Genomic DNA, 21,227 nt, shown 5'->3' on the forward strand with positions numbered 1-21,227 from the left:
AAAAGGAGAAGACAGGGCAGCCGACACCCGACACGGATCAAACACTGGCAGTGTGAATGGACGGATGGAAATGTCGGATACTACGACGGGTCAGTGATTGTTGCAAGAGGCAGTCCTGGCCTGTGTTGACTTCATGAAACAATCAGTGCCGGACAAACTGAGCGAGACATTGACCAAATAAAACCAAACCAGATTCTGGGTTATTGGATCCCTCGTGGTATTCCATTGCACTGGAACCAGGGGAATGTCCAGTGCAACGTCTGCAGGATAAAGTTGTGGGGAGGGTAGTATTGTATTCTGCAGGCTAAAGTCGAGGTGATGCCACGAGTGTCTGCAACGGTACAAACGAGAGTCCCAAAGGAGGGAATTAATGTGGCAGTCAAAGAAATGCAGCTAATTAAGACTAAAAAAAGGAATAGTTCAATGCTAAAAAGAGCAAACGAAACAAAGAAATCCTCCCAAATGTCTCCGCCCGTGTTGCGATCGGCCGCCCCACGGAGCCAATCATATCGGGCTGGAACGTGCCGATGGACGATGATTGGGCGGGGGATCCCTGCAGATGGCCGCATGCGGGCCAACGAGACAAAGAAACGCTAAAAAAACAATGACACTTCTGTCACGCACAAGTACCAAGTATCTTCGTACTGCCAGTACTACAGTGACTTGTACAGTATGCTATGCTACCAGTACAAGTATGGATGAAGACGCTTCAGGAAAGACTATTAGATAATCACTGATCTATGGATCTTGGATCTTGAATATACCAGTGTCATGGTTACTCTGAATGACAAAAACTGACAGGATTCAATCACATCACAGATCAGAAAGAGGTCCCCGAGAACAAAGACCGTAAAACAACACCGCAAGTGATAGCGAGACCGCCGACAGACAAAGGACTTGAAGGAAAAAGAAATAAAGAAAGCCTCCAATCCGGCTGTGTTTCCCGTCGTATTCATTTCCTCCTTTTCTTTTCTTTTCTTTTTGTTATTATTATCCCTACCATATTTGCTTTTTCTTTACCCTCTGGAGATAGAAAGGAAAGCAAAGCAGGGCAAAAAAGAAAAAGAAAAAAAAAATAAAGCGAGATACATATCTGAAAGAAAGAATAAAGAACTATTCGGGTCTGGACGTTGTATGACCTTATAGCCGGGTTTGTCTCTTTTTTTTTCTTTCTTTCTTCTTCTTCTTCTCTCTCTCTTTCTCTTCCATATTTTCTCTTCTATTACTTTTCTTTCATCTATGTCATTGCCCTCGTCTTTCTTTCATCCTCCGTCGTCACCCCCAGTGCTCGTCTTTTGTTTAAATGTCTTACGATCGAGTGCTCCCCATGCCTGCTGCTCTACATCATGAGCCCGCCCAAGTTGTGCTTCCTCCTAGACAAACCAGTAGCCTCCTCGAGCACAAGATCATGAACGACGATTATTCCCACAATGTCGCTATTATGGACCGTTCTCATCATTCTCTTCCTCTTCCTCATCATCATTATTCCTCTCCTCCTCCCTCCCACGATGGATACGCCAATTCCTTGCCCCAGATTCATCTCTCCTCCATCAACCGCGCCAAAGTTGCCTACAACCACATGGCCTCCGGTGGTACTTTGGAGTCCTACAAGCCTGTCACCCCGTTACCATCGGCCAAGGAAATCCCCATTCGTGAACGCTCCTCTTTCTCAGATCGATCTGGCTCCTCCAGTCCGGGCAAGTCGTCGAGTTCCAGAGAGCTGCAGCCGCAGCAACAACAACAACAATCCGTGGCCCAGTTTTGTCTCTGTCAACCCGACCCCAAGATCCCCAGACCACGTAATGGTGAGTGATTGGTCTCGGAAAAGTTTCAGAACGAAAGACTGACAGCGATAACCCTAGCCTTCATTCTCTATCGCCAACACTATCAAGCTGCAGTGGTAGCTCAGAACCCCGGTCTGGCTAACCCGGATATCTCCAAGATCATTGGTGAGCAATGGAGGAAGCTTCCCCAGGAGACCAAGGATGAGTGGAAGGCTCTCGCAGAGGTATGGAGCTGAGTAACCCAATTACAGCCCTAACAAGCTCTAACAACGGATTAGGAGGAAAAAGCTCGCCACCAGCAGCAATATCCTGAATACCGGTATCAACCCCGTCGATATGGCCGTGATGGAAACCTTCGCAGTAACGTCACACAAACTCCTTCTGGCTCGACAGTATGCAATAAGTGTGGTGGTCGAATCATGAACCCGCCAGTCTCGCCAGACGCTCCGTTCACACCAAATGGATCTTCTGCTTCTAGTAATGGGACCTCGCACACCGACACCTTGCCTGTCCGTAGCTATCAGTGCCGTACCAAAGACACTGATCGGCCCCCAAATCCTATCCGATTTGGAAGCAATGGCGAACCCCGGCCATCCCGTTCGCGACAATGGGAAGAGAGTGGATCTCGATCGCCAGATTCGAAGCGTCGCCGGTTCAATCCCTATTCCTTCAAGACAAACCTTCCCCGTGAAAAGACTCCGGACTCGCCATATCCGGTGTCTCCGTATGCTTCACACTCGGACTCACGAGGCGCCACCAGCAACAGCATGCTTCACATGTTGCATCCTCCACGGCCGCATCCCAATATGAAAACTCATCAGCCTCCACATGATCCTAGTTTGAAGCTACCGCCATTGCAAACGACTGCTTCGGCACCCGGGATCATGACCCCAACCACGCCCTTTTCCCAGAACGGATCGAGTTTGGAAAGCACAGTCATGACCATCCCGTTCCTGAACAAGATCAAAGTTCTCGCCAAAATCTCGCCTCCGCTGGCTCCCACTCTCAGGGATGCTTCTCAACAGCAACCACGGGGTCCAGTTATTGCTGTCGACGGACAAGACCCGGCGTTGGTGAAGGCCACGGTCGAGTACCTGGAAAGTGCTTTGCAGAAGGAAGGGAGATACAGTGTCCGAACGTTCGACGGGCCAGAGGTCCGCCCCCGCGATGCGTCTTCAGAATCAGGGCAAATGAAGGATGCCACGGTGGATTACCTCGACACCATTTCCGCATGGCACCGAATCTCAGACGAGATTATCAACTTCGTCCGGCCGTCCGCCGGGTCTCCCATGATGAAGCCAACCGACGAAGAGGTCCAGTCTGGCGTCTCGCCAAAGACCATCCTCTCCGAAGCAGCGAACCTGCAAATCGGGTCACCCAAGGGCAGTGACAATGGATCCGCTGCGACACCATCGCCATCGACGACAAGCTCTAGCGCAAGTCCCATTGCTCTGGTGCCTCGATACCAACTCACCACCGCCGACGCATTTGCCTGCTCCGTTCCCATCCACGACTCGTACGCGCCGCTTGACCATTGGCAATGGATGGCTTCCCTCTGGCGTGCATGTGTGGGTCCCGACATCACGGTTTACATCCGGGAATGCGAGAAGGATGAACTGGACCGACTTGGAGGCAATCTTGTCGAGGTGCGTCTTCATGATGCGCGAACTGTTGTCGTGCGAAAAACGACAGGCACTCCGAAAGGACTTGAGGAGAAAGTTCTCAGACGGGTAGGGTTCGAGATTGAGGATTTTTTGACACAGTAATTGGTTGCTTGGTTGGAGTTTTCGGTTTTTTTATTTTTCTCACTTGCATCCCTGGATGATCTTTATGAAATGGCGTTTTGGTTTACTCCGCACAATCGTTGGCCGGTTTTCTTGTTTGTTTTACATCTGGTGTTCGGTGGTGTATATATTTGGGCGTTGGACGTTCGAGTTACCGTTCCTACCATCCGCGTTTTGGCTAGAGACGCCTTTTTTCTACAATTTCCTCTCCTTCACTCTACTTGCAGCCAAAGCAGTGGCTTTCTCAAGTAAACCTCTAATGATAATATCCTCAACCATTCACATCTACTCCATCCACTAATATAACCCGATATGGTAAGAGCGGGGCGGTCAGTACCAGAGCCAATGAAACGCCACCATTTCGGAGGTCTCTTCTTATCGCCCTTTCCCCATGCAGTTCTTCTGATTCACTCGCGACAGGCTGGACGAGGCTTCAAAATGGAATCGCCGTGTTAATTAGAAGTACTTTTTTTTTTTTTTTTCATATATATATATATATATATATATATACGAATTTTACTTTCTCAACTCGCTCTTTCTCATGCCGACGTTATCAAAGTCCTTCCTAATTCACGCATGGAGCCCAGCGGCATGGCTCACCTCGATTTCCCCAACTCTGCCTCTCCAGAGAGGATGTTCGCAGACCAGCCAACAGCCCTCATACCTCTTGATGGTGATTCGAATGTATGGAATAATGGGCTCGATTTGTTCGACAGAGCGTCTGCTTGTCAGGTTCGTGGCCTCGCGTGACTGTTAACTAACCGGCCCATGACTTATTCTTGGTTCAGGAACAGGTACAGGATACGAACTCCGGCGAACATGTGCCTGATTCGGTCAATGAAGATACCTCAATGCGTCACTCGTGCGGAACCTGTCATGTCCTCGAGTCCTCGAATACCGCGACTACGTCTACGCCTTCGCCTTCGCATTCGCATTCGAATGCGATGTCTACCGCTGCGCAAGATGGCAAACAAGGAGATGGATCGTCTGGGCTGGATCTGGAGTCATATATCCCCGTTGGCGTGCTGAGGAAACGGAATGCAACGGATACCGCGAGCACGGAAGAGACACCAGAAGATGGATTCCCCTCGTCGGCGATCTCGAACCTGGAGAAACACAATTGGATCCGAACACGAACCTTCCCCTACGAAAACCATCCGCAATGGAGCTACGTGCGCATATATGTTCTGCCAGATGATGTGGGCCGCAAGTTTATTCCACGCTCGAGCACGGCATTACGGCGCGCGCTCAAAGCCGTCATGGCGAGGGTGGATCGATCGCGTGAAGCATGGGAGGCAAATTTTCCCGAGGATCAGAATGAGATTGTTACCAATGCGAAACGGGATGGTGAAGAGGATGAATCGATGTGGTATATTTTCAATACATTGCAGGATCCTGCACCCCAGGTGGAGACGATGCAGGACCCGTATGCAAGGCAGGCGATGGAAGAGCTGTTTTCAGCGGCTACTGGCGCTAGTGAGGATGACTCGGGGGTTGTTGGTCTCAAGACTGCGCTGTATCCTTATCAACGGCGCTCAGCGGCAATGATGGTTCAGCGTGAAACACAGCCAGCAAGGATGCTTGATCCTCGTCTACAGGCGTGCAAGAATCCGCTTGATCATGAGTACTACTATGATAAGGAGGAGGGGAGTATTGTCCGTGAGAAGAAGATGTATTCGGAAACTTGTGGGGGTATTCTAGCAGAGACCATGGGTTGCGGCAAGACCTTAATCTGCCTCGCGGTAATATTGGCGACACAGGGGCATTTCCCTCGCATTCCGCTGCAGTACTATCAGCAGATTGAGAATCCTGTCCGTGAGAAGACTGCCAGTCTCGTCGAAATGGCGGCTGCGGCTGCGGGACGGTACTCTTTGCCGTGGAAAAGGTACTTTGATGCTTTGAAAAGCGACGGCTTATTTTACGATCGGTGTGCCGAAACATGCGAGACAAATCGTGGCAATTATACCATTCCATCAGCAGCAACAAGGCAGAAAGGCCGGAACGGTATTCCATATCCGAGATCACCGCCGCAGAAAATTCGCCTTTGCTCAGGGACGTTGATCGTCGTGCCACCTAACCTGGTCGATCACTGGGAAAGTGAAATAGCTAAACACACGGAAGGATTGAAGGTGCGCGCCCTGAGAAACAGCTCCGACGAGACACCATCAGTGGGCGAGCTATTGCAGTATGATATCGTCCTCTTCTCGAGGATCCGCCTTGAGAAAGAAGCTGGTGAACTGGTGCCCAATCGCCGTGTTTCAGTGAAGTCAGAAGATTCTCCATTGACCAAGGTTCATTGGCTGCGCATAATTGTCGATGAAGGTCACAATGTTGCTGGACATGGCCAACGGACGAACATGGTGCACCTGTTAGATCAGCTTCAAGTCGAGCGCCGGTGGATCGTGTCAGGAACGCCGTCTAGTGGATTGTATGGAGTCGAAGTCAGCTTAGCTTCGCGAGAGACGTATAGTAGCGAGAGTGATCTTTCCAACGCTACGAATACTGCACTTCGAGGTCGTAAGAAGACCGGGTCAGCGCTTGACAATGAACTCAAGGACATGGACAAGTTGCGCCACATTGTGGTGGAATTTCTGGATCTGAAGCCATGGTCGAATTCCCGGGCGGATGACCCTGCAAATTGGACCAAGTATATGAAACCGGTCGGTGAGGATGGTAAACGTCGAAAAGCTCCGTCGCTGCGAGCAACATTACAGAGTCTCGTTGTACGGCATCGCATGGATACCATCCACGGTGAGACCCCTCTTCCGCCGCTATCTAATAAGGCGGTCCATCTCGAACCGACATTCTACGATCAGTTGAGTCTGAACCTGTTCATCGCCATCCTGGGCGTCAACGCGATCACCTCAGAGCGGTCTGATCAGGACTACATGTTTCATCCGCGTAACCGGAAGCATCTCAGTCTCACTATCAGCAACCTCCGGCAAGCTGGATTCTGGTGGGCTGGGTTTGACGAAAAGGATATCTCCGGGACGATGGACGTTGCAATACAATATTTGCAGAAGAATAGAGAACGAATGCCAGAGGATGATGTCGCCATGATGGCCGAAGGTATTCGTATTGCACAGATTGCCATTTGCTGCGCAAGCCGGAGCGCGTTTCGACAATATCACGAGCTCGGTGTCTTTGTACGGGATTTCCCCGCGCATGCGCGCAGTCTTTGGGCTCTTGACCCGTCAACGGCGGATATTGAACCACTCTTGCTGGGAATCTCGCAGGCACGTCAGGCTCAGCAGTTTATCGCGTCCCGTTTGAGCGCAGAGGATCCGACTGAAGGTCTCGCTGGTGTGGGTATCAAGGCACGTCGCGAACTTGCTGAGCGGCAGAGTGACTCTGTGCCCATGCCCACGAAGACGAGCACACCTGTAACTTCGCCAAAAAAGAGCAGCACGCCGGATAAAAGTGCCAAGACGAGTTCGCCGAAGAAATCGTTTTCCAAGGGCCTTTTCAAGTCCTTGCCAAAGGAATCGCCGCTTTTCCAGACGAAACTTGTCGCAACTGCATCTGCCAAGTTGACGTATCTTCTTGATCGGGTTTTGGAGCTCCAGGAAAAGGAGAAGATCATCATTTTCTACGACAATAACAACATTGCGTTTTGGATAGCCGAAGGTCTGGAAATGATAGGCGTTGATTTCCGTATCTACGCCAACACGCTCAAGCCTGCCCTCCGCACCTCATACCTAGCCCTATTCCGCGAAAACGAAGAAGTCCGCGTCCTCCTAATGGACCTCCGCCAGGCATCTCACGGCCTCCACCTCGCCAACGCATCGCGCGTCTTCATCGTAAACCCAATCTGGCAACCCAATGTGGAGAGTCAAGCAATCAAGCGTGCACACCGTATCGGACAAACCAGACCTGTATACGTCGAGACGCTCGTTTTGAAAGATACACTAGAAGACAAGATGCTTCGACGACGGAAGGAGATGTCTGATTCGGAGACCCAGCATGCGGAGAAGGATCTGTTGGATGACAACACCATGAGTACAATTATTCAGAATGAGAAGTTCCTTCCGATGTTTGAGAATGATAATGGGGATCCGAATCCATTTGCGCGGTTGGCGTTTCTGAGGAATCCGGTTGGATTTTTTGATCGTCATAAACTGCCGGTGCCGGATAGTTTTGATTCTGGGGAAGGGCAAGGGCAACAGATAGGTGAAGGGTCGCCGTTTAAGACACCACTACCATTGCCGTCCAAGACGTCTGGGAGACGGAAACGCAAGACGTTGAGGTTCGACACGGATAGTGCGAATGCAAACCCGAAAGACAGAGAACAAAACGAGCCGGATCTCCTCACGCCCAACATCAAACGACGAAAGAACTCAGCTGCAGCAACAAAGGAAGCGGCGGGATACGTGAATGGGAATGGACTTGTGATGACGCCTTCGCGGATACCTCCACGTCGACCTCGCAATAGCATTAGTGGAAGTGCAACGCCTATTTCTACGCCTCCTCCTCCTCCTACCACAACCACCACCAGTACTACTACACCTTTTTCTCCTTCTTTTCCTCTTCTTCCGGGCCAGGATGTACAGACGACGAATGTATCGGATCCAGGGCGTCTGGGATAGGTGCTTTGGGGATGTGATTTCATAATTGCATTCTATGTTTGATTTGTTGAGATATCCATGGGCTTATTCAGTATATGTATTTAGGTATTATCTATGAAAGAATAACAAAAACATTATAGTGGTTTGTTCCGAAAAAGGAAAGCGCCCACCTGCTCATGCTGTCCCAGATGACATCATTTGAAGTGAGAATTGCAGGATCTCTTATTGGCCAGGTGGTCTTGGCACTGTTCTGTTTTAGTGGACTTACGTAGTCTTCCGGAACGCATCGCAGAGATGTGATACAAAGCAGTAAGACTAGCTCCATTCTTAATTGATGCTAATTCCAATCCTTATAGTAGATACTCACATCAGTACACTAGTACATACTCTGCATCGCTGTACTATGACAATTTTCCAATCTCCAGCTCCACCGTCGATTACCCCACCAAGATAATCGTTTTTAGCCTTGTTATCCAACGTCACCTCTCTTCCGCTACAATCCCACCATATCCAATGATACATATACACAGTATTTCATAGATTACAAACATACACAGGGACAATGACCTCCCAAGCCCTCGTAATCGGTATCTCGGGCCCCTCCTCCAGCGGCAAGACAACTCTCGCCCGCCTCCTGCAACGGGTCTTCTCTCCAGCACTCTCCAAAACATTCATCATCCACGAGGATGACTTTTATGTTCCTGATAATCAGTAAGCCCCCCTCCCCTTCTCATAAAAACCAGAAAATATTAACAGAAACAGAATCCCATACACAACAACCCCATCCGGCAAAACGCTCCAAGACTGGGACTGCGTCGAAGCACTCGACATAACCCGTCTCAGTCGCGCCCTCTCATACATCCACAGCACAGGCTCGCTCCCTGATAAACTAAAGAGTATCCAGGATCTTAACGAGGATGCTGACTCGGGCGTTAGTCTTGAGACTGTTGAGCGGTTGAGGAGGTTTGTTGAGGGGCGGTTGGCGTCTTCTACTCCTTCTACTGTTGGTAAGGGGAGTGATGATAGGAGAGAGCGGACGTTGGCATTTTTGGAAGGGATTCTTCTGTACGCTCCTAAGGCTGATAAGGGGCATGTTCTGCGTCCTGTGAATGATAATATTGATGTACGGTTGTTCCTACCCACTGCGTATGAAGATGTTAAGGTGAGGAGGGAGGCGAGGTCGGGGTATGTGACGTCTGGGCCTGCGCAGGAGCTGCCGTTGCCGCAGAGGAATTCAGCGTCGGATGGGAGTGGGGAAGGAGAGGAGGGTCAGCAGACCTTTTGGGAGGATCCGCCGGGGTATGTGGATAATATTGTCTGGCCGCATTATGTGCGGGATCATGCGTGGTTGTTGGTACCGGAGGGCGAGCAGGATGTGAATTCTGCGGAGTTGGTTAGGAAGGCTGGGAGTGGGACGAACGTGAGGACGGATGTTGGGATTGCTGTTGCTCCGGGACAGGGGAGCAGACCCATGACTGAGATTTTGACTTGGGCTGTGGAGGAAGTGTTGAAGTGTTGGGAACGTGTACAGTAGTCTTTCGTCAGTCGAACTAAATCTAGATCCTAATAGTACTAACCACTATGCATACAATGTGTGCCAGGTATATCAGTAATCCTACGACACCTCATCTCTCGACTGGGATGTAGGTCCCTTCCATCCAAGCAGGTAGTCGACTCTGTCTCTCAAGGAAGTTTTAGTTGCAGAGGGACTTGGTTTGACACCGGACTCTGGTTGATCGGGCTCATCTGCTGGCTTGACATCTGAATCCCCAACCACTGATGACGTCTTTAATTCTACCTTCCCTCCTTCAATGGATGTCTCATACTCCGAGCTGCTATGATCGATGCCTACCATCCTGATAGTATCCGGGCTACCCTCATGAGAATGATTATTGTCGGTATAGTTTGCGAGATGATACCCTTCGTTGGTGGTGGTGAGATTAAGCTCGACATCCCTTTCAACAAGTAGACCAACATCTTCGTGCGTGGCATTCCCAATCGACTCCATACTCGGGGACCAGCTCAGGGGATCTAAAACGCGGATGATAAGCGTACCAATCATGGCAACAATAACCATAACAGTCCATAGCAAAAATAACGACGATGTGAACGTCATTAATAGTCTTGATGAACCGTTTTTACCCGGGATCTTATCAGCCTTTTGGTCCTGCGATGCATCGTCATTCCCAAACGCATAATGCACGGAAACTTCAGGACAGTCAGAGTCTTCCACAGTCGTATAATCTTCCTCAGCTTCCACGAATTCATAGCAGTCAGCTGCACCGAGGGCATTGATAAATTTCTTTCGAAGAGTTTGCCTCTCCTGTCCGTTAACACCAGGTGATCCGGGATAGATCCGTGGAAGCCACTTTGTTTCCAGTCGACTGAGGTCTTTGACATCCCAGGTTATGCAAAACATCTCCAGGATTGTTGGAGGGCAAGTAATTTGGACGTGGGCTGCGCCTATAGGTTTTTCCCATGATTCCAGGTAGATGATTGGGAATTTCGTGCAGGGTTGATCAAGCTCGTATTGGTAGAATCCCTCAGGACCCCCCTCAATGTCGAGGAAGAAGCAGCATTTATCGGCCCAGATACGGCGGTTAGGCAGTTTTAGCTCGCATACAGCATTGTAGGCAACGCCCACTTTGTTGCCATCCAATACATCGTGGTCAGCTATGAATTCATAGTCCACAGTGAAGTCCTTGACGATTCCGTAAGATCTCAAATCACAAACACGCAGCGGAATGATGAGGTCCCCTGAAATAGCGAACTCGGCGAAGAAACAATTCTCCACAAACCTGTTCCTGCGAAAGTTCGTGGTACGAAATTCCATGCCACAGCCGTCTGGTATCAAAAAGATCAAAAAGCCACTCTCGCCATTCCTCACTCTAGGAAGTCCGGGTATAACCAAGTCATGCCAACCTTTTAGCTTTCCCTTTTGTAAGTGGACTGAAACGGTTATCGTTATTTTGTACGTTGCGAAGTTGGCTTGCGGAGGATTGCTGACAAGGAGGATCCCATCCTTCAAGTCAAGCTCCGGTTCACTTGACACATGTTGGAAGGGTTCGCTTTCAGGATAAGCGACGTCTGCGCTAGAAGGCATCGATGGGCTTTTTGTGTCTTCAATCACCGGAGTTGTAGTCGGCGGGATAATAAGTCTCGTAGGTCTCACTGGCGTTGGCGAGCCAGGATCATCGTCTTCATCATCCTTGGTCGGTGTCCCTCCAGCCCCAAGGAGCAAGTTATCGCTCGCGGTTTTAGGCGCCCCTAGCACTGCTTTAACACCCTTTTCCGTCTTAGCGTGGTTTTTCACCGAGCCATCGTGTGCAACCGTTTCCGTAAGCGAGGTTGGAGTGAGTGGTATGACAGGATTCGAAGGTTTCACTGGGGTTGGCGAACCAAGCTCATGGTCATCTTCTTCGGACTCTGACGGTGTGTCCTCGTCAGTATCTGAAGAAATGAGTAGTTCATCGCTCGCGATTTTGGATTGAGTGTCCAATTCCTCGACGATCAATTGTGCGTCAACGTCGCCTGTGGCCACAGCTTCTGGAACCAACGTATCAGGAGTTGACTTATCGATCGAGTCTGTACTCTCTTCTTTCTCTTGAGAAGCATCTTCAGCCTCTGTCTCCTCCTGGTGAGAATTGTCCACTTCCGAGTGTTGTTGCTGCTCAGGCAGAAGTTCACCCGTGGTTCTGATTTCGGGAATGAGGCTCAATCGATTCGAGTGTCTTCCTGGGTTCCCCTCGATGCTGTCGCTGATATGACGTGTCTGTGATCTTATTTCCCCTGCAAGCACCGCAAGATCGATGCAAACGCTGCTACTACTATTTGTCGACACACCCATGCGGGGCTTTCTTTTCTCGTCGTCCTGCTCATTGTCCGACAGGCACGCATCCGAAGCAGTCCTCTTCCCCAGGCTTTGCGAGACTGTGGACTCTTCATAGGGAAACTCCGGTAGATAGTCTGAGAGAGGTGACAACTGAAATAAGGACAATGCCCCGGAATCCTGGCAATCTTGCTGCTCAGCCTTGCCGTCCTGCTCCCCTTCTGCCGTGTGCTCCCCCGACTCTCCCACGTCTTCCGGGTACAACATCAAACCCAACTCGGACAACCCCATCCCAGAAGCTGAGCCATCAGTAATAGATATATTTGGAGCAGATACTGAAACAGGAGACTCATCAAGGTCATCCAACGGTTCTGTTCCTGGCTCTGGCTCCGGCTCCAGCAACCCCAACCCCAACCCCAACAACTCATCCTCCTCAGGTATAACCGACAAACCCGACGGTCCATTCTCTTCCCAGCATTCATCGTAAACAGAGCCCTGGTTACCGTCATCATCATCAGAAACTGGAGCAGAGAACGCGAACAACGGACTTCGAGGAGGGCTTGTCAACTGTTCATTCGTGTTCTCATCGGAGATACAGCGAACGGACGTCCTGACGAAAGATATATACGACGGTCGGAGGCTTAGGATGGGAAGCTGCGTGTTCGGGGTGCATTTGACCTGTATGGGCGAGTGAAGTGGTTAGTAGATGGCTAACCAGCAACGACGAGGAAAAGGAAGGTACTTCGAGCGAGATTTGGAGATCCGCAGGCTCATCAACTTTGCCGTTCCATGTGCTTCGAATCTCTAGGTTGTTGAAGTCAGGTGTTCCTCGATGGAAGAGGTCGTCCGCGTGCTTGGTCTTCAGTCGGTGATTCTCCATCTTTCTGGACTTCTTACTCAATCTGGCATGAGCTCTGGGGATATAATTAAAAGACTTGTACATGAGAGAACAAAGACGGCGATGGAATGGAAGGAGAGAAGTCGTAAGGTCGAAGAGTGTTGATGAACAGAACAAACCAAGGATGGGTAGTGAATGACAACAGGAAGGAGCACCGGGCAGCCGCCTTATAGGGCATGTACGTAGTCGATTTCATTTGGGCTCATCAAGACTTTTTGATTTCTTTTTTATTAGTCTAATCGATACAATCATGAAGAAACAGTCGCAGCAATTCATCAAATCAAATCCTCTGCAAACAGACAGGTTTCATGCCATTCCTCTCACCAGCGCCATGTCACTGTCTAGAAAGAAGCCAAATAATATATACAACAACGGCAGAAAAAGAACCCCCCCTCCTCCCCCCCCCCCCCCCCAAAAAAAAAAAACGAAACAATCCACCGAAACTTATCATGTTTTCTCAGAATTTCCCCAGGCGCCTAGTATAACCTCCCAGAACCACCCGATTTTATTCCCATAAACGACAAGCAATAGTAGTAAGAATAACCACAAAACACCCGTCCCGACAGTCTATCCAGAAACACAGGGATATAAAGATAATCACTTCATAATACATCATAATCTCCAGAGAGTAAAATAAAAAAGGTGTAAGTCAGAAAAAGGGGATGTAACGAGTGAAGAGAACGGAAAAAGTTTTTTTTTTTTTTTTTTTTTTTTTTTTTTAAAAAAAAAAAAAAAAGAAGCATAGCAAAAAGAACGATCCCTATGCCACTGGCCGCATTCTCATCTGGGCGTCCCATTGGATGAACCAGGAGGTTCAAAGCCTGTCGCACCCGGCGCAGCACTATACCGTTCTTCATTTGTAGCAATAGGCTGTTGTGAGGGAAGAATAGGGGTGGTTCCATGGGACGGTTGCTCGAAATACCCTCGTGTGGTCCCACCGTTCGTGGTTTGAGGAAGGCGGCTCAATGGAGGTAAGGTGTTTGGCTGATACTGTGGTCGAGCGTAACTCTGAGGCATTATTGCTGCTGTGGGATCTGCGGTCTGATCAAGGGTTAGCTGTCTTCGATCTCTAAGAGCTCATTAGATATTTGTAGTAAGTCCATACAGGTGTGCCTGGCTGCATTCCCAAAGATTGCATAGTAGCTTGTTGGCTAGACCGGTCCGGCAACGTGGGAACTTGTGCAGACGGGAGACCATATGCGTCGGTACAAGCAGGGTAAGAAGGTTGCACATATCTGGAGCCCGGTCTCACTCCCAGCATAGATTCTTCTGGAGAGCCGTATGGTGACGGAGTTATAGCAGCAGGCCCCCCTTGACGAAAATCTGTTACCCCTGGGTTGTAGCCCTGTAAAATCGGCGTTTGATATGCTCCCGGCTGATTCGGGTACATGGTTGCAGTCTGCGGATACGTGCCGTAGTCAATCGACGAAGTACGCTGACGCTTGGCCGGTCCCGGCTGCATGTACGAGTAATCTCGACTTGGATAACCGGCAAAAGCAGTCCCTGGTATCGACATCGACGAGCGATCAGGCGAGCGAGGAGGGAGAGGCTGGGGATACTCCTCAGGTCGTGGAACTGGCCGTTTCCTGGTTACGCAATCAGCGCTGGCTTTTCTTACACATCGTCCTTCCCGGCTTTCACTTACATGAGCGCTCGGGGTTCTTTGCGTATTCTTAACTTCACACCCTGGTCCGCGAAAGACCTAGACAAGAATGTCGACTCTCCCATACCCGGGAAGCTCTTGGGTGGTGATACTGTCAATCGTCAGTACCTTGGGACTGCTTTGTTCCCAGGATCATTATTATCTTACCAGTAAAACGGTCAGAAACGATGTACTTCAAGCAGGCCACGTTTTCCCTGGTGCAAATCCATGTCAGCACTTGTCTTCCCTTACTTCTACTTCAACTAGGACTTCACACTCACTTCCGCATTTCGAACAAAGTGAATTTGAGACGGAAATCTCCCTCGAGCTTGACAGACAAGTCCCCAAACACGAAAAATCCTCCATCTAGAGCAGCAACCAAGTCAGCTTTCCAGACCCACCGGCAAAAACAGGTCACGCGAGCTCTTACCATTATTGTCCACGTCCTTTAAGCGATGAAGAGAGGAGACCAAGGTTCCTGCTAATGCAGTCGACGGCGGAACTGGGACTGCTTGATCTTCCGTTGCATCCCACAAGCTGCAGCACATGAAATAATAGGGACTTTGCAGGTAGTGCCTAGCCCTCCTAGTCAGTATGAACAAGGCCCTATGAACAAACGCGACAAGATTGGAGATCACATACTGTGCAAGGTAAGTGCCCTCCTCTCTCACGCGAAGTTGGACAATCGGTGGAGGATCGACGGGCTTCCGCTCTGCAGAGCTTGTGTCAATATTTTGCCCTAGGAAGAAAGAGAAGTGAAAGCGACGCACCTTTCTCTTTCCCACCAGCCACGCGCGCCCGTTCGGGCTGCTGGCGAATGGTCAATTCAAAGTCAGAGCTAGTATTGTTCAACATGGTTAGTGCGAAGCCCTGTATAAACTTCGTAAGAGTTGATGCCATTCCGATTGGGAAGAGCGAGGAATATAACTAACCTTTGGGATTCACGAGTAAGAGTGGCGTCCGAAAAGGCCGGCGCACTCATCAAGTCGAACTTTTGTCGCACACAAAAGAACAAGAGTAAGAAGGCAACCTAAAAGACTGGGGATGGGCAGACAAGGAGCCAAAGGGACCGAGGCCAGGATATCCGCAGAAAGACGAAGCGCCACGAACCACGTATGGAAGAGACAGGGTACAGAAAAGACTTGAACCTGTGGCTTTCCAGATGCGAAAATGAGGCTGATGAAACAGAAAGGGGCCTGAACCTTGAATAGGATGCTTGTGGTTCGACAAGAAGCACCTTAAAATAGTGAAGAAAAAATGGATATACGGTAGTGGAGATCAGAGTAAAGGAAGTTGATGAATGAGGAATGGGAGTCAGAGCTGGTTAAAGATGAGCAGAGCAGTATGATTAGTAGTCGGAGCTCAGCCAGAAACTCTCAACCATGGGTGGAGTATGAGTGGGAATCAATCAGCGTCTGTCAGGACTGTGGACTCACGCCTGTCTGACCGAACTGACTCCGTCTGCTCCGGGGCTTGGACCAGTGATTGAACCAACAATGACGATAAATGACGCTGATGACGATACTGCAGTACCTGATAGTCGCAGTGGTAGTAGTAGTAGTAGTAGAAGAAGTAAGTAACAGTAACGGTATAGTTAAAGTCGTAGTCGTAGTGCAGTCGTAACTGAAAACGGAGCAGTAGTAGTGGTGGTGGTGGTGATGGTGGTGGAAAAAAGAACCTGGTGTCGTCAGAATGCAAGCGGCAAGAAGTACCAACACCTGCCGGTCACGGTTCCAGACTAACCTTAAGCCAGAAAGGTGGACGGAATGAGAGAAAGAGGAAGGAAGAAATGAGTGTATGTAAAAGAATCGAGTCCCGACCGTAGCCTTTTTTTCTTTTTCTTTTTCTTTTCTTTTTTTTTTTATTACCTCGAATGGTAGTGGTGCTTTAATGCCACAGTTGCAACGGATCTCGTTTAGATGCTCCGAGATGGAGTAAAAAAAAAAAAAAAAAAAGAGACTGAGGCAAATAAAATAAAAGCAAAAATAAAAAATAAATATTTAAAAAAGAAAAAGGAAAGACGAATCACAATAAGGCAAAGCTTCTTTTTCGAGGCAAATGTTAAAAAAAGAAAGAGGAAGTGAACAATAGCAGCTGAAAGATGGATCCTCTCCAAAGATCGCCTCCGAACTAATCCTTCTGACGCATACAGGGCACAAAAAAAGGGTTTAGTAGTGGGCAAGAAGATGAAAAAAAAAATAGAAAATAGAAAAAATTCTACTGGAAATCACCGCAATAGCAAATAACCAGCAGCTGAGCCCAGATAAATCAAAAGGTGGAGCTATTCCAGAAAAGACCAGGGAAGGGAAAAAAAAAAAAAAAAAAAAAAAAGAGTGCGTCGGCCACTTTTCGGCCGTCAGATGAGAAGTCAGGCTAAAGCGTGTATATCAGTCTAGACGATCCGACAGGAACCGCAGCGACATTGAAGCTGATATGCACACATTGGCGGGTGTTAAGACAACAATCGGTATATCAGAGAACTGAGATTCAATTCGATCACCTGCGCAAGGCACAAAAGTCTACTCCGGACCTTACCTCGTCGTCTAGGTCGGATCGACTGGCGATTGGCGATTGGCGATTGGCGATTGATTTGATCAGAAGCTAAACATGGAAATCCACCGCGTTTGCGGCAGAGCAGCACACACTTCCCCGAGCCAACCCAAAATCCGCAAGCGCAACGGTTTGGCTTCGTGCACGCGGAAATGGAGCCGGCTATGCAAGTGATCTGACCCGTTTCAATTAGACTAGACGCCGTGCAGGGTCTCCTCTTTTTTTTTTTTTTTTTCTTTTTTCTTTTTTCTTTTTCGCTTTCGGAAGGTCGGAGGTTAGATCGGGTCACAGACGCCAGGGCTTGCTTGGCCGGTGCGCGCGTTTAAGCATTCCAGTATCAATGGGAAAATGGCTCGATCCCTGAGGCCATATGCGTCAGACGCCCCAATGTTGCGTTGTGTACACCGTACGCACTTAACCCGTAGAAATATCGGGTGTCGCCGTCGTCCTTTGGCGTAGCAAACACCGCATTCGTGGAAATGTACACGCACTTCGATTTCGGACCCGTTCCTTCAATTTTTTTTTTTTTTTTTTTTTTTTTTTTCCTTCTTCTCTTGTCGTCCAAATTCTTCTCGAATTATTTGCAATTAGTGCGGTCACTATGATAAAGCGATCAGCGGGTTTTCCAATAAATAATAACATAATAATAAAGCTGAAAACATCATCATTTCACACGCCTGTACTCTTTTCCGCTAATGTCATATCGAATGTCATTTCCTGACGTTCCGTGTATCGGAAAGGGAGGGTTCCAAGGAAAGGTTCAGACGTCAAAATGAAGGAGGATCCTCGACCAAATAATTGGACGCTGGATGTTTTTTCCATGGAAGAACGTTGAATGAGATAAAAATTAAGAATAAAAGGATTACCTCTGTTGTGAAGTCGTCAGAATTTGAAAAAAAGTCGTCAATCTCGTTGGCTTTCAATGTTGTGAGTTGTTCTTTCCCAGGTCGTCCGCCAGTTAGATCACCCGATCTATTAGCGCGTTCGAAGCGATACATTTTTGTCGGGGTCAGAAGATGAGACAATATATTGCTCTGCTCTGGGTACAATTCAAGTACAAAGTAGAGCAAAAAGCAGTGACAAACCGTGTCACTTCAGACAGAAGAAAACATAGAAAGTTCAGCTCGGGGCGGGAGCGGCTCTTTTTCAACGATGGGTTTAATAAGAAAAAGAAAAGAAAGAAAGTCCCTAATGCGGCCGATCCAGTTCGATCACATCGCCTGTATCTGACATGCAGGCCGTGGAGACCATGCAGCTGGGAGGAGCGTTCCGAGATATTGGCCTCGGTGGGTGCGATGCAGTCTTCCAGTACTGTGACCGAACCTTGTGTCCATGATGCTGCAGGAAGCAATGTGTAAAGTCACTGACCGTGATTGTGCGAAAATAGGGGAAAAGGAAGAAGATGACACAAGTGGATGCACGACAAGTGGCTTATATCTTTTCACTGGGTCTTGGGTGAAAGTTCTTCAAGCAATAGTATCCAGTATGGGGTACTTTTGGAGATGGAAGAATTCCATTGGGCTACGTTTCCTCCTATGCATCCGTCCCATTGAGGCAAGTGACCCTAGTGCTTTTAGTTGCGCGTGAATCCGTGGAGTTGTGGCTGAGGAAGTGGGCCATTTATTCCTGGTCATCCTCCAGAAGCGCCAAAGTGCATACATCACAAATGTACGGGATCCTGGAACTTAATAGGGTGGCATCTGCACCTAACCGATTTGCTACCATGTTACCTGCATCAGGAGCACGCAATCAGAATTTCGTCTGCCTTGCTTTCTCTCCGTGACGGCAGTCCGCATCGCTGAATACTTGCCGTAATGACGATAAATCAACGGAACATCATCACGGTACGGAGACGGACAAGGACAGGAGACAGAGGGAAAGAAGTATCCAACGGGGTATTTTTGCAACGGGAATTTGAGTTCACGATGCGAGTACGGAGTACAATGGTTGTCCTTAGCGTCGGCTTGTCACGCAAGGGTGGTTGAGGCAGAGGCCCAAAACTTGTCAAGATCCGGGGACGGTCCATCACATCAGCGGGAGGGTTTGGTAATGAATCCTTACAGCTTGGTCACGATAGCGCTGACTCCGGCATGGCGTCTCTGATTGATTGACCTCGGTCGGTGCAAGCAGTTCAGGTCGGTTTTAGGCATTACTCGGGAGTAATGAACGGTGATGGAGGGTGTGTAATAAATAAATATATATATATATATAAAAAAAAAAAAAAAAAAAAAAAAAAATTAGAAAAGGAGAGAGGAGAAAGAGAGGCCAATTAACACCAACGTTCCCATTCTATGGAGAACGGAGTGCAAGACTCTATCTTCCCGGCTATGGCTGAACTGCATTTTCAAAGCCAATGATGCCACAGGTTGATGGCGTAGGGGATATTCAGTGGTGCACAATCCGAAGCATTACTCTGTGCATCGTGCATTGATTTCCGGGAAGAGACCCGGCCGGGTCCGATATCGACACCTTCGCGGGAGACTCTTCAGCTGGGTCCTTTTGCAGCAAACGAAGTGGGAAAATGAAGAGAAAAGGAGAAAGCATAAACGACGTTCTTTTTCTTTTTTCCTTTTTCTTCTTATTCCTTACAGTCCCATCGTCCTACTGTACTCCGTACTTTGTGCAGAGTGGGTGTTCATCGGACTTTTATCGGTCCTCATTTCCCATAGCATGCATCCTTGCGTCGAAGATAAATAAAGAAAACAATCGACTTGACAGCGGCTCCTTCCCGTCACTGAACCAAAGATCGCAACACGCCCCGGTTTATGCTTATTTTTGCCCCTAGGATATAGGTTCCGCATTTGGTGGCTTTCGGTTCCATGGTCAATTCAACACTCCGAGTCAGTACCTTTGGTTATGGCGCCGATCGAATCTCGACCCGCAGGAACCTACAGTCCATGCTCATTGTGTTATGTACCTGTAGTGCTACGGTGCTTGCTGCGTGACTTATTTGATTAACGCACAGGACTTTACGCGGAACACGCCCTCGCACAACAGAACAGAGCATCGCTGCGTATTCGGAGAACTCGGACGACGCGGAACCAGGATAAATAAATTTTCAACGACATGACCGACGATCAAGCCTCGACCACGTCCAACGATCTCAGATGGCCCAAGCGTCGGGGATTGCCCTTTGTGTATTCTTACTCTGCACTCCGTGCGCAAGTACAGTACGTACGAAGCTCATCGAACAACAATCCAATAAGAACAAGTCATTTAGGCCAGATTCCAGGATATCAATATCTACAAGCACCCGTGCTTCGTAAATGTCCCCAGCACCACGCTATCCAAGTAAGGAAAAAGGGGCAAAAGTCGATGTATCATATCTCGTATAACAATCTTCTGACTCTTCCCGAAGGGGGATATTCCAGCAGCCTGATAATGCGCAGATTGCAGTTATAAAAACTATGCGCAGCGACTCGATAGCCAAGAAAATAGAACGGTGATGGCTTGCCGGACCGTTCAAATCCCGAAATTCACCGCCAGATGAACCGGGCGAATATGTGTAGACGGTAATTGAGTTCATTGTTCACTTTTTGCTGTATGTTCATGTACGGAGTACGGAGTACCGGGATAGTTATTCGTAGTGTAAGACTCTCTGAATGAATGATGTGCGGTCAAGATCTACGGGTAAGTAATTATACAGAAAAAGGAAGAACGAGACGGAGAGGAGGAAAAAAAAAAAAGAAGAAAAAGAAATTGGACGAGCGGCGGATCGAACGCCGGGCTTTTCGCATATTGGCAGTTGCAAAGCGAACACTCTACCACTGAGTTACACGCCCATTCATGACTAATATTACTCTACTTTGAATTATATGCCAATTTAAGGCGTACACAATGCGACTATACGTACGAAAGGGCATTCCAAGCGCCTGGATGCTTGTACACTCTGTTTAAAAACACTAAGAATACGTAGATACATTATTATATAGATTAAAGGGCAAAAAAAAAAAAAGTGAGGTCGAAGCCCGGACTCTGTCTATCTTCGCAACAGCAGTCAGCCTCTACCAACTGACCGTTTTCTAAGTATGCAAATCTGATTTGTAGTGTGATTTCAAAAAGAAATAAAAAGGGTAATAATGGTACAAGAAAAGTAGAATAAAGCTTTCATGCTCTCAAGAGTAATACAGTCATGAAGGTGGTGCCGTCAAAAAAAAAAAAAAAAAAAAAAAAAA

General features: G+C 48.5%; 6 protein-coding genes and 1 non-coding gene across 7 annotated transcripts; 4 read left to right on the top strand and 3 right to left on the bottom strand.

The window, feature by feature from the left end:
* Positions 1-1,327: 1,327 nt before the first annotated feature.
* On the top strand, positions 1,328-3,550 carry ASPGLDRAFT_30881 (putative HMG box transcriptional regulator; the record flags this gene model as incomplete). Its single annotated transcript, XM_022543987.1, has 3 exons — positions 1,328-1,805; positions 1,863-2,008; positions 2,063-3,550. The coding sequence occupies 3 exons, from the start codon at positions 1,328-1,330 to the stop codon at positions 3,548-3,550; spliced, it is 2,112 nt and encodes a 703-aa protein (XP_022405816.1).
* Positions 3,551-4,159: 609 nt separating this feature from the next.
* Positions 4,160-8,154, top strand: ASPGLDRAFT_21309 (DEAD/DEAH box helicase; the record flags this gene model as incomplete). The annotated part of the gene is made up of 2 exons (XM_022543083.1): positions 4,160-4,300; positions 4,357-8,154. 2 exons carry the CDS (start codon positions 4,160-4,162, stop codon positions 8,152-8,154), a joined length of 3,939 nt encoding a protein of 1,312 aa, XP_022405817.1.
* Positions 8,155-8,695: 541 nt separating this feature from the next.
* On the top strand, positions 8,696-9,667 carry ASPGLDRAFT_115720 (ribosylnicotinamide kinase; the record flags this gene model as incomplete). Its single annotated transcript, XM_022539711.1, has 2 exons — positions 8,696-8,844; positions 8,896-9,667. 2 exons carry the CDS (start codon positions 8,696-8,698, stop codon positions 9,665-9,667), a joined length of 921 nt encoding a protein of 306 aa, XP_022405818.1.
* Positions 9,668-12,399: 2,732 nt separating this feature from the next.
* On the bottom strand, positions 12,400-13,348 carry ASPGLDRAFT_207367 (uncharacterized protein). Its single transcript, XM_022543060.1, has 2 exons — positions 12,898-13,348; positions 12,400-12,851 (listed from the first exon to the last, which is right to left on the bottom strand). Exons 1-2 carry the CDS (start codon positions 13,054-13,056, stop codon positions 12,546-12,548), a joined length of 465 nt encoding a protein of 154 aa, XP_022405819.1. The 5' UTR covers positions 13,057-13,348; the 3' UTR covers positions 12,400-12,545.
* Positions 13,349-13,508: 160 nt separating this feature from the next.
* Positions 13,509-15,918, bottom strand: vosA. The gene is made up of 9 exons (XM_022543061.1): positions 15,435-15,918; positions 15,273-15,340; positions 15,145-15,214; positions 14,933-15,078; positions 14,784-14,868; positions 14,671-14,717; positions 14,506-14,614; positions 13,966-14,446; positions 13,509-13,901 (listed from the first exon to the last, which is right to left on the bottom strand). The coding sequence occupies exons 1-9, from the start codon at positions 15,482-15,484 to the stop codon at positions 13,641-13,643; spliced, it is 1,317 nt and encodes a 438-aa protein (XP_022405820.1). The 5' UTR covers positions 15,485-15,918; the 3' UTR covers positions 13,509-13,640.
* Positions 15,919-17,881: 1,963 nt separating this feature from the next.
* Positions 17,882-18,758, top strand: ASPGLDRAFT_207214 (uncharacterized protein). The gene is made up of 2 exons (XM_022543059.1): positions 17,882-18,360; positions 18,440-18,758. The coding sequence occupies exons 1-2, from the start codon at positions 18,069-18,071 to the stop codon at positions 18,637-18,639; spliced, it is 492 nt and encodes a 163-aa protein (XP_022405821.1). The 5' UTR covers positions 17,882-18,068; the 3' UTR covers positions 18,640-18,758.
* A 1,994-nt stretch (positions 18,759-20,752) lies between these two features.
* Positions 20,753-20,834, bottom strand: ASPGLDRAFT_t11. The gene has a single exon. It is a non-coding gene; the product is annotated as a tRNA-Ala (tRNA).
* Between the last annotated feature and the right edge of the window lie 393 nt (positions 20,835-21,227).

Source organism: Aspergillus glaucus (assembly GCF_001890805.1).
Source record: "Aspergillus glaucus CBS 516.65 unplaced genomic scaffold ASPGLscaffold_1, whole genome shotgun sequence".
Lineage (NCBI taxonomy): Eukaryota > Fungi > Ascomycota > Eurotiomycetes > Eurotiales > Aspergillaceae > Aspergillus > Aspergillus glaucus.